The 12,295-nt window shown below is 38.7% G+C and overlaps 1 protein-coding gene across 1 annotated transcript; it reads left to right on the top strand.

Moving 5' to 3' along the window:
• The first annotated feature begins 7,607 nt into the window (after positions 1-7,607).
• Positions 7,608-10,788, top strand: LOC113760118 (putative late blight resistance protein homolog R1B-17). Its single transcript, XM_027302688.1, has 2 exons — positions 7,608-9,976; positions 10,083-10,788. The coding sequence occupies exons 1-2, from the start codon at positions 7,608-7,610 to the stop codon at positions 10,786-10,788; spliced, it is 3,075 nt and encodes a 1,024-aa protein (XP_027158489.1).
• The last annotated feature ends 1,507 nt before the right edge of the window (positions 10,789-12,295 follow it).

Genomic DNA, 12,295 nt, shown 5'->3' with positions numbered 1-12,295 from the left:
TTATATGTTTAAGAGAGGAATGTCATTGGATTGATATCTCCTTTAGATCACTTTTTTTAATTAATTTTTTAATTATGACTTAATTATAAAATATTTTTCTATAATAGGATTTATATTACAAATCACATAAATGAAGAGATTATTTTAATTTTCAATACAATTTAAACTGCGTCATGCATTAAACTATTTTTTTTTAAAAAATTCTTGACTTCTTTGTAACTGTCTAGGAAATTTTTCAAGGTGTTAATTACTTAACAAAATTCTTTTATTTGGTTGACTTTGATTAGATTTAATTTAGTCACCTTCTTTGTTGTCCCAAACCACCTCGATACAAAGAAATATGGACCAATATTGGATAATAATTTAGTTATTTTTTATCTACATTTTTTGGTTTAAAAATTTATTTTATTTTATTTTATTGGTTAAATAGTTATTAAGAGTGCAAGAGCAACATTCTTAATTTTCAACTTTTAATAGGGACTGTGGGTGATGAATACTCAATATGTATGCATATTTTAGGAAAAAAAAGTAAATAATGATCGAAAATTGTGTTGATAACAGAGAGTTAAAATAAATGCAATCCTCCAGTCAGGTTGATTCTTGCAACATTTAAAGCAAGGACTATAATTACAGAATAATAGAAGTGGAAGGTGATGTATTGAAGCAACTTTGAATAGTGGGTTAACTAATAGTAGAGGACTAACATGGGAAGAGTGTAGTGGTAGTTACGTCGAAGTGGAAAGTTTAGTAGATAAGATGTATATGAAATGATACTGAATATTGGAAGGGTCTATTGAGAAAAATAAATAATGACACTTATTTTTAACATCAAACCTGCTCAGGCTTTATACATAGAGATATTTAGTCTTGTCAAGTTTATAGTAGAGGTAAGTGAAATTTTAAAACTTACAAGGAAACTAAATGATGTTATTAAAGATCTAGGGGGAGGTTTTTGAAATCACCCTTGAAAGAAACAGTTTTGGAGTTAAGATGCAATTTGTTGAGTACTTTCTGGGCCAAAATAAAACTTGAAGGAAAAGTAGGTTAAAGTGCGATTTTGAGAAATAGTCATCTTCCCCTTCGGTGCAGTGGCAGATACAGTCACTCAAGTTCAATCACCGCTGCCAAATCCCTGCTTATCAGACTATTTCTTGCCCAGGAAATCGTTCCTTTTTTTTTTTGGCCTTTTCGCTCTATTCATGATTACGGCCTTCTTTTTATTCAATTTAAACCCTCTGACAAGAAAATGAAGGTCATAATCGATACCTTAAATAAAAGATCAAAAATTTTTTGAGCAACTGCCTCGTGCATCTCCCAACAAATTGAACACCCCATGCAGCCCTAGTTGCGCCCAAGTATTCCCTTCAAAACAATTTTGAAAGCATCCATATCCAAAACTTGACTATGTTTGAATTGTACAGTTTTCTATCAAAAAAATTATATCATTTGTGGACGGATTTTTGGATCGTCTTTTCATTTCATATGCTTCAAATTATTATAGTATTTTTTTATAAAAATTTTAAAAAATGATAATCCAAACGGACCTTAGTTTCACTGTGAGTTTGTCGTTTCTGACTTGTATGTATATGGGTGACAAGACGGAGGAACTCAGAGGAGTAGGGGTTAAGCAGAAGAGGGAGAGTAAGGATAGAAGAGATGAATTGGGAAGTTTTGGAAATTTTTTCTTTAACCAGCATTACAGGTAGCCTATCCCAAAAACAGTAGTTGTTTTGTATTTTCTCACCAACAATGCGGCTTGTGTCCATACGATTTCAGCAGCATCCGTAACATAGCTAGAAAAGGGCAAAAAAAAAAAAAAAAAAGCAAAGAATTCAGTGTCTTTCCTGTCTAGTACGTGATGCTTGTCGGGTTCTTCCGTTTCATTCTCGTTTTATTGCGGCAATTATAAAACGAATGGAAAAAAGGTTAAAAGCTGCTACATTTTTTTGTTGATGGCCGGCGATAATGTAGCCGTCCACTTTCTAATAGCACAGTCAATTTCTTTTGAAATAAACAAATTCATGCTGTGATCATTGAGGGGCATAATTATTACATTTTTAACAAAAATTTGGTGTGGAAATAAGAAAGGCACAATGGATGTTCTGTTTCATTTCTTATGCCACTCTCTATTTTACTTTTTATTATGTTGCTATCAGTGTATTTGGATCAGACAATCTGCAAATTGGCAAGTTGGTAGGGAAAAAAAAAAGAAAAATATGAATAGGGTAAAAAAGCAATATTAAAAAAAAATCAGCTAGGTGAACATTTCAACCAGGCATGTACTATCCACGCAGTACATGTATCATCATAAATTGCTGAGCACAGAAAGTGAATATGTCTTAGTAGTTCTTGATAGTTAAATTAATGATAAAACTAAATGATCTCCATTGGATCCTTAGTAAACCAACCAAAAACAAATAAACGGTCAATTCCTGCATTCTCTTATATTTTGGTTGCGTGGGGGGAAGAGGTCTTACGTTCACACCTGAAGGATAAACTAAAGAAATCCTGTCTTCACTTTGGTAATTGTTTTGTAGCAATTTAAAAAGGACTTACAAAATCATTATGAGCTTTGAGCAAATTATCCTCATTATTGCGGCAGACCCAAAAAACAAAATAGTTAAATAGATAATAAAAATTTTTTGGCCCACAATTTAGTTATTGATATTAGTGGGTAGGCACGGCAGACCCATGCCAGCTGAAAAGGCTAATAACCACCACCGACTGAGTAGACTTTTGCTTTAATCTATTGCTATGTTCAAGTTATACGGCGAGGCCAACATTTTTTTCTTGATGGCCAGCGATAATGTAGTCAACGTACACTTTTTAATAGCACAGTCCATTTCTTTTAAAATAACAAATTCATGCTTTTTAAAAAAGTGTACCCAACTTGTGACTATTGAGGGGTATAGAAATAGTTATTTGTCTAGCGTGACTGTAAGACGGAGGTTCCCAAATAAAAAAAAAAAACAAAACAAGACGAAAGGTTGGGGTACTTTTTTTTTTTTTTTTTGTCGAAACGATATGTGATTTTATAGATGAAAAGAACCTTTACAGTTTCAAGTAAAGACTTGAGCGAACTTTACAACCAGTGCATACTAACACTGAGGAATCCAAAATTCCTGATCTACAACAAAGTCTAGCGCTTGCACGCTTATCCAATGAGTTATATGGTTAAGATACCTATTAATTAAACAAAAGGAGCACATACGAAACAAGGACTTAAGACTATAGATATCCTCCATCAAGGTGAGCATTCACATTTTCTGAGATTTCCTTTGCTGGAGGAGAGTAAACGTTACCTTATTCTGGATTTGCACTTCAATCTTCTCCAACTTGTGGACAGCAGCTTTACTCATCAATAGTTTGATAGCTATGAGCTCATCCAGGACCTGGTGTCCAGAACTTCGTTCTTGCAACGTCCACCCTCGGCTCATTCTTTGATTGTCCATTGTTATAGTGGCACCTATCCCAAATCGAGGAGTGTGTTTGCTCTTTTGTGTTGCAAACCTTAGTGTCATGAGGCCATCGATATGTTGCTGTTGCTGAGGGGATTCCGTCTGGTCTCTTGTTTCTCCTGTGCTCATGCTTGAGGTTTTTGTCAAAACTTCCTCGTATTCCAACCATTCCTCTTGAGCTGTCTGCATTGTTTTCATAGGAGCGTGCTGCTTGGCGTCGAATTCGTTCGCATTTCTGCTTTTCCAAATTTGCCAAAGGATATTTGCTGTTAGGGAGATATGTTTGCTACCTTCTCTTCGCATTCTGCCTTCCATCACCGTAGTCCACCACTGACTGAAGCAACCTTGCTGGTCTTGAATTCCTTCCCACTGGACAGGTGACATTTTCCATACTAATTTGACATGGCTGCAGTTAAGCAACGCATGCTCTGTGGTCTCACCTTCCTCACCACAAAACCGGCAAGTTGGGTCACCTTGTTTGGTTCTATCATAAATGAGTTGCCTTACAGGTAGCGCCTGGTTCAAACATTTCCACAAAAAAATCTTAACCTTGTGCTTAATGTTCAGCTTCCAAAGATATTTCCAACCTTTTTGTCTAGCCGAACTCCAGCTTGTACCTACTCTCTCCCTGGCTTCTTGAGCATGTTCCCTCTGGACATCAACTTGTAAGTTGTAAGCTGATCTCACCGAGTAATTCCCATTGGAGGTGTGACACCAGTAGTTGCTGTCCTCTCTATTGCTCTGGCTTATTGGAATGCTTAGTACACTTTCTGCATCCTTGGAGTTGAAATTTCTGAAGATCAGATTTTGGTTCCATCTGTTGTGAATTATCAGCTCCTCTACCTTAGCCAGCTTGCAACCCTGTGGTTTCAGTGTGGTGATCTTGCCTTGATGTTTCTGTGGCAGCCAGCTATCCTCCCATATGTGAGTACTCTTTCCATTACCTATTCTTCGTCTGGACCCTTTCTCAATCAGGTGCCTTGCTCCCATCAGTCCTTTCCAAATCCAAGATGCAGTCCCAGCTACTTTGCACTTGAGTAGTGACTCTCGTGGATGGTATTTGTCCTTGAGCACTCTGCTAACAAGTAGATTTGGTTGTGTGAGCAACCCCCACACTTGCTTACCCAATAGAGCTGCATTGAATGTCGCTAGATCTTTAAATCCCAAGCCCCCTTCCTATCCAGTGACAGTTTACTCCATGATCTCCAATGCAACTTGTTGTGTCCATTTGCCTCTCCCCACCAATAGTTTGCCATCGCCGCATTGATCTCTTTGCATATCTTCTTTGGCAGCTTGAAAACAGACATCGTATATGTTGGCATAGCCATTGTCACTGATTTGAGCATCACCTCTTTACCTGCAGCACTTAACATCTTATTTTTCCATTTCTTCATTCTTTGCTGGATGTTGTCTTTAATGAAGCCGAATAGTTGCTGTTTTGAGCTGGTAATCACCATTGGGAGGCCCAAATATTTACCTTGGGTGGCCACTTGAATATTCCCAAGTGCTTGACAGATTTCCGTCTTTGATTCCCTCTCCAGATTCGGGCTGAACATGACTGAGGATTTGTCAAAATTAATGAGCTGTCCAGTACCCCTTTCATACACTTGGAGTAGTCTTCTGAGTTCAGTTGCATTCTGGGAGTCAGCTTTACAAAAAATTAGCGAATCATCTGCAAAAAACAAGTGGGTTAATCTAGGCCCTTGCCTACTAATTCGCATGCCTGCTATTCTTTGTGCAGTTGCTGCCTTGTTGAGGAGATTGGAGAATCCTTCAGAGCAAAGTAAGAATAGATAGGGTGACAGTGGGTCTCCCTGTCTAATTCCTCTCTGCGGTATTACATACTCCTTCACCTCTCCATTGATCATGAATGAATATGAAACTGATGAAATGCATTCCATGATCCAGCTCCTCCATTTGTCATTGAAACCCATCTTCTGCATGATAGCTTCCGGGAATCTCCATTCCACCCTGTCATAAGCTTTAGACATATCTAATTTCACAGCCATAAAACCATCTTTCCCAAACCTTTTGTTTTTGAGATAATGAATAAACTCATGGGAAATGATAATGTTATCTAGAATTTGCCTACCAGGGATAAAAGCTGATTGATTTTTGCTTATACAGGACTGAAGAGTTGGTTTCAATCTACAAGCTAAAATCTTAGCTATAATTCTATACACAGTAGAGCACAAGCTTATGGGTCTATAATGCGTGAGGGAAGTAGGAATCTTGACTTTGGGAATGAGGGAGATAATGGTATGATTTACTGACTTAGTTAGATGACCAGTGTGAAAAAAAGTTTGAATAGCACCAACTATATCCTTTTTGATTATATGCCAGAATTTTTGGAAAAAAAGGGGTGGCATTCCATCTATACCTGGTGCCTTATCCGGATACATGGAAAATAATGCTGATCTGATTTCCTCCTCTCCCACAGGTTTAGTTAGATTTTCATTCATACTATCTGAGATTGTGTGTGGTATACCATCCAGAACCTCCTCCATTTCCCTTGTTTCTGATGTTGAGAAGAGGTGTTTATAGTAATCCGCAACTTCAGCCCCTAGCTCCTTCTCACCATTAGTCCAGGTGCCATTCTCTCTTTGAATTTCTAGCATGCGATTCCTTTTTCGTCTCCCCTCCACAGTAGCATGGAAGAAGCTGGTATTCTTGTCGCCTGTCCTCAGCCATTGCACTCTAGCTTTTTGACTCCAGTACATCTCTTCATTTCTGTATGCCTCTTTCAACCTCTTTTTTAGACCATTCCTTACGTCCCTCTTGCCCTCTTAGACCATTCCTTACGTCCCTCTTTTTTGTAGCATGAAAGGTTGAGGTACTTGAACCAGGCATTTCGCAAAATAGGCAAGTTGGCTAAAAAAGAAAAAGACAAATAGGTAAAAAGGAATTCACAATGGTTGCCGGTTGCCTTCCCCGTACAAGAATGTTGATGATGCAAGTGTAGGTTGCTGGTTGATTTCCTCGCACACACAGGAATGTTGACACGATAATTCCTATTCTACACCTGATTTGCTAATCCTATTCTACACTTTCACCTGATGGTGAAATTTTCAGGACAGTCATTCTGTAGTGAAATTTTTTAAGAAAGTCTAGAGAAGAAATGCAAATCCAGAGAATTTGATCCTTTGATTTATATCCAAAAAAATTAAACTTGAAAAAGAAATGCAAGTCAAGAGATTTAATCCCTTACACTACATCCAAAGAGAGCCCCAAGCCTTTTCCTAATGATCAACTTTCTAGGAACAGTTGATTGCCATGCAATACATGTATTTTCATAATTTGCTGAGCACACATCAAGGTTTTTGACAACGTGGGAGATTTACCCGAGACGGCCTAATTTCTACACTTGTGTCTTTTGCCGGGGGGACTGCACGAGAAACTAGGCAAGGCGCAGGGGTTAGCGAGTGCGAGGGCGGGGGAGCCATTTGGCAACGGGTCTCCTCCCAAACAGCTCCGGTGCCAGCCCTAAGGACAAAAAAGTGAACATGTGTTAGTACTTGATGGTTAATTAACTTTGGTTTGATAACACTATAAATGATCTCCATTGGATCCTCAATAAAGCCTCTCTCATATATTTGGTCTTACATTCACAGTTGAAGGATAGAGAAATGTGGGCGTGTTTTTCACTTTAATAATTGTCCTGTTTCAATGCAAACCAACCCTTTCACACTTGAAGGATAAAGAAATTTACTTGTTGATAATGCAGATGTCTTTTATCATGCAAGTGCAGGTTGATTGTCGCTTTCTTAGTGCCATAATGATAATGGTTGTTTGCTGCAGTTTTTAGTGGATTTTTTTTTTAATTTTTTTAAAAGTTGATTCTTCTTGAGTAAATGCAAAGTTAATAAATTCGTTATTTGTTTATTTTCCATGACAAAATTACCCTTTTTCTTTTTCTACTCCAGTCTTCACCAAGTCAACCGCCCTCAAAATGTTGGATAATGGTATCCCCGCCTTGATTCAGTAGAGAAAACAACAACACCCGTTTTTCCCCTGCTAATTGTCACTCAGGAAGTATTGTTGTTCAGCGAGAAAATACTCTATTGCTGGCTCTAGCGCTGAGCTTTCTTTCTCCTTTACCATCTCTGAAATTCGAGAGTCAGAGGAAGATCCCCGCAAAGAGAGAGAGACATGGCCTCTACTCGTGTCGATTCCGTCTTGCATAATCTGGAGTTGCTCCAGAACAACCTCGAAAAACGTGATTCATTTGAAACTGGATTTTCCAACCTGCGTGAAGGATTTGAGGCCCTCAAGCTGAATCTGCTGTTCCTGAAACCAGTTCTTCTGTGTGCAAGAAACTGGAGCAACGACCAATTGAAGGTAAGGCTTCGAGCTTTCTTGTCTAAGATTGAAGCTGCTGTAAACAGACCTGGGATGGATATAAACTCCCTCTATCTTAGGTCAAAAAGTTCATTCAATTTGAAAAGCGTAGTCACAGCTTTGAAACCAGTCGTCTCTAATTTGCTGCGAAACATCGAGTCCTTTAAGCAAGATATCATCGACATATACGATACCTTGTCGAGCTGCAGCTCATCAGAGTCCGGCTCTTGCTTAAGAGACTATGAACTCGTGGACTTCATAGACTCCGTTCTACAGAATCTGATCGATCTTCTCAGCCGTCGGTATTTTGAGTCCATGGAAGATTACAACAGTGCTTTGCACGCACATATTGAGGCCCTTGAAGACAAGCTTACATTCTTGAAAAATTTCATTGGCTTTGCCAAATTTCTGGGTGTTGAAGAACGTGAATTGGGAGATCTGTTGGCTCACGTTCAAGTTGTGGCTCTAAATGCCGCACGCCTCTCTTACAAGTGTTTGTTTTACAAGGAAGATGAAGAGATGCATGATCCCAGGATGTGCTCCATAATCAGTGAACTACTGGAGAAGATTAACCCCGTTGACCTCCAAGTTTATGAGACATATGTCAAAGTCCTTAAAGCTCCGAAATCCCCAGAATCATTGCTTACAACGCAGACAGATATGCAAATACTGAAGGATTTTAATGATTCTCTCATAAGTAGTCTTTGGGAACTCCTATGGTGCAGAACCAGCTTCGCAGTTTCTGTGAAAGATCAAATGAAAAGACTCTATGAGGGACTGAGATTTTTGAGAAGCATTCTGAATGAGGCGCAGGAGAATATGAATGAGCTAAATGATAAAATTGTGGCTGTTATTAGTGAGGCAGGAATTGTAGTTTTCTCACTCTTTCTGAATGAAATGAAAGAACTGGGTGTTGACTCCTTAGTGGTCGGAGAATCTGCTGAATCTTGTGCTATGTTAGTCAACACGAACAACAATGTTATGCTTATTGTGGCTCAGCTAAGGGGTTCAAGCATCTCAGGAAGTAAACCCTCCTGTCATAGCTTCAAAGGACAAGTTCGCAAGACTACCCGTTTCAAGCCATCAAGAGGTAGAGTACCAATGACCGATGAATTTGTAGTTGGTCTCGAGGATGAGGCAAAAAAAGTGATTAACAGACTCGAAAGAGGATCAGCAATGTTGCAAATTGTTCCCATTGTGGGAATGCCTGGACTTGGCAAGACCACTCTAGCCAAAAAAATTTACAATAGTCCCCCAGTTCGGGCTCACTTCCATTTGTTTCTTTGGTGTACTGTTTCTCAAGAATATAACTTGAAAAATCTACTAGTTCAAATTTTGTCCTCTCTTGGTAAACAGGCTAGCGTGAATGAAGAGCACAAAGTTCTGGATGAGATTGATTTAATGCTAAACCTCAAGAAACTGTTATTGAAGAATAGATATCTCGTTGTTTTAGATGATGTCTGGGACATTGGGGTATGGCATGGCTTGTGTCATTCATTCCCTGACGATAGGACTGGAAGTCGAATCCTAATTACAACTCGAGAATCTAGTGTGGCTTCAGAGGTTAGAATTGGTGTGGATTCTGTGGAACTTCACAATCTTCGTGAACTCACCAAAGAAGAGAGTTGGGAATTATTGCAGACGAAGGTGTTTGGAGAAGCACATTGTCCTCCACCACTACGCATGCTTGGGGAGAAAATAGCAAGAAATTGCAAGGGATTGCCTCTTACCATAGTCATCATAGCTGGAATTTTGTCAACTATAGAGGATGAGGCTTGGAGTGAAGTTGATAGTTTAACTTCAGCCATTGCGTATGATACAGACCGGTGCAAGTATACATTGGAGCTGAGTTACATGAACTTACCACTTCATTTGATACCATGCCTTCTCTACTTTGGGGCATTTAGAGAAGATCAAGAAATTGAAACTGAGAAGTTGACGAGACTATGGATAGCCGAAGGCTTTGTATCTGCTGAAGAGCCTGTGCAAGATACAGAACCAAAGAGATTAGAGGATTTAGCAGAAGAATACATGATGCATCTTATTGGCCGAAACCTAATCATGGTTGCCAAACAAGGACATACTGGTGGAGTCAAAACTTGTCGCATTCATGATCTATTACACGAGTTTTGTAAGGACAGCCAAACAAGAAAATTTCCTACAGGTGTTGCGTGGCTACAGTGAACTTTCCACTTTTAATGAGCGCCCCTACCTCGAGAGGTTGTCCATTTGGTCCAAGGTAGAGCAGTTTAAGAAGTCAAGGCTATTCTGTCCACAACTATGCAGTCTGCTATTGTTTAGTCAGATTGAAGAGACTGATTCATTCATCGCTGATATGTCATTTGTCTTTGGCATCTACAAAAAACTTCGGGTGTTGGATTTGGAGCAAATTTTTCTGCGGCATAAGGTTTTACCTGGAGAAGTAGAAGCTCTTGTTGAGCTGAGATACTTGGGTGTTCAGGGTGCAATGAGTTCCATTCCCTCCACAATTGACAAGCTCTCCAACTTAGAAACTTTTGTTGTGATTGCTGAATCTGGTACTGTTTCATTGCCAGATACCATATGGAACATGACCAAGTTGAGGCATCTACATGTGGTGGGCTGGAACGTTACTTGTTCTTTGCCGAGTGAAAATCTTGAAAACACCTCCGGCCTCTCGAATTTAGATACTCTTTCCACCTTGATTGTGACTTTAGACGACAGAGCGGAAAATATAATGAGAAAGATTCCAAATGTCCGCCAACTGAAGATCCAACTCTCGGCAGCAGAGTGCTCTGTGGGATGCTGCAACTTAAGTCACCTTTCAAGTCTAGAAGCACTCGAAGTGTTGGCGGAGTCATTGCCATCGAATCCTGTTGAGTTTTCTTTCCCTCTACAGTTAAAAGAGTTGGTCCTTGGAGGATTGTATCTGCCCTGGAGTAAAATTTCAGTGATTGAGGAACTACCCGACCTTGAGGTCCTTATATTACTCGGCGAGTCATTTGTCGGATAAAGATGGGAGCTGACCCCAGGAGGGTTCCCTAAACTCGAGTGCTTGAGTTGGAAAACTTGGATGTTGTCGAATGGAAGGACGCAACAAGGCGGTGATGATGTTTTCCCGTATCTTCGGAAGTTAAGGTTGATTGGGGTTTTGGAATTGAAAGAGGTCCCTTCCAGCTTCCGGGATAATGTGTATCCTGAGGAGATTGAAGTGCGCGACTGTAATGACTCTCTTAAGGCGTCGGTGCGCGAAATTGGGGAAGAGCAGATGAACATGGGAAATGCGGATCTGAGATCATTATCGACTAGCCAGAAATCTTTAGGGCAGATTCCATGTCAAATGTTGAGAGGTAAACTCCATCCTTTTAGGGTCCGTTTGTTTCGGGTGAAAATGTTTTCCAGGAAAACATTTTCCTAATTTCCCGTGTTTGGTTGCACAAAAGTTACTGAAAACATTTTCCTATGTAAAATATTTTCACTCATCTTATGGAAAACAACTTGCCTTCCAAACTTACTGAAATTGTTTTCCGAAATGCATGCATCCCGCCTGTAGTATGTTCCAAACTTATTGAAAATATCTTGTAGTATGTTCTTTTTTTTTTTTTTAGTGTAAACAGGAGAACTCGAATCCAATACCTTTTCCTTACACTCCCTCCCTCGTACCACCCAACCCAACCCTCCCCTTAGTATATTCAAAATAAAAAAAAAAAATCTCATCCTGCTCATCCTATGCTAGTAATTAATTATGTATAATAGGGACATTCTTTTCTAGAGAAACTTTCAGCAGTGAGAGTGCAAGATATATGTCACAATAAGCATTGCATGTGATTGATATTTGACACTAAATGGCCAGCAATTTGTTTATTGCTTAAGGAGATATTTTTTATTCATATATACATTTCTCCAAGATTTTTTAAAGTTAAACAATGAGATAAATTTTTTATTTTGCATGGGAAGAAGTATGTAGTTATAATGTGTAAAAAATAAAGATAGAGATAAAAGTGAAAATATTTCAAAAGTTAAACAAACACCAGAAAAATGAAGTAAGAAAATATTTTCAATAAGCTAACCAAACACCTGAAAATGATGAAAGGGAAATGATTTTCATGGAAAATTACTTCCACGAAAAATATTTTCCCAAGGAAAACATTTTACTTCCAACCAAACAAACCCTTAATTTTGTCATTTGCGCAACTAATTGTCACATTGGTTGGAGCAAGGGACAAAAAATTGGGCTTAGATGGTCATTCGAAATCCGTGGTATACGAAAAATTGGTCCTCGTTTATATTGAGAAATTTGATAAAATATTTGAAATTAAACCAAAATCGTACTAACAGTTTGAATTACTCGAAAAATTGGGTCTGAACGTGCTATTGCTTTATGTGTGAATAGCATAAATGGTCACATCACATACAATCCTTTAAAACTGAGAAATTTTGCAATTCATTTTAGGTACTGTACCAATGAGATTAAATTTGCTGTTGGATGTGGAACAAGAGTTATTACCCCTTAAATACTT

This window comes from Coffea eugenioides, chromosome 2, assembly GCF_003713205.1.
Source record: "Coffea eugenioides isolate CCC68of chromosome 2, Ceug_1.0, whole genome shotgun sequence".
Classification (NCBI taxonomy): domain Eukaryota; kingdom Viridiplantae; phylum Streptophyta; class Magnoliopsida; order Gentianales; family Rubiaceae; genus Coffea; species Coffea eugenioides.
Note: the sequence above shows the minus strand (reverse complement) of the source record. Positions and strands in the feature narration are given on the sequence as shown.

Bases quoted from the DNA above. Each gene is read 5' to 3' on its own strand.
- LOC113760118 (XM_027302688.1), top strand. From the start codon at position 7,608: ATGGCCTCTACTCGTGTCGATTCCGTCTTGCATAATCTGGAGTTGCTC. The intron at 9,977-10,082 runs GTGAACTTTCCA...ACAACTATGCAG, and splicing joins ACAGGTGTTGCGTGGCTACA to TCTGCTATTGTTTAGTCAGA.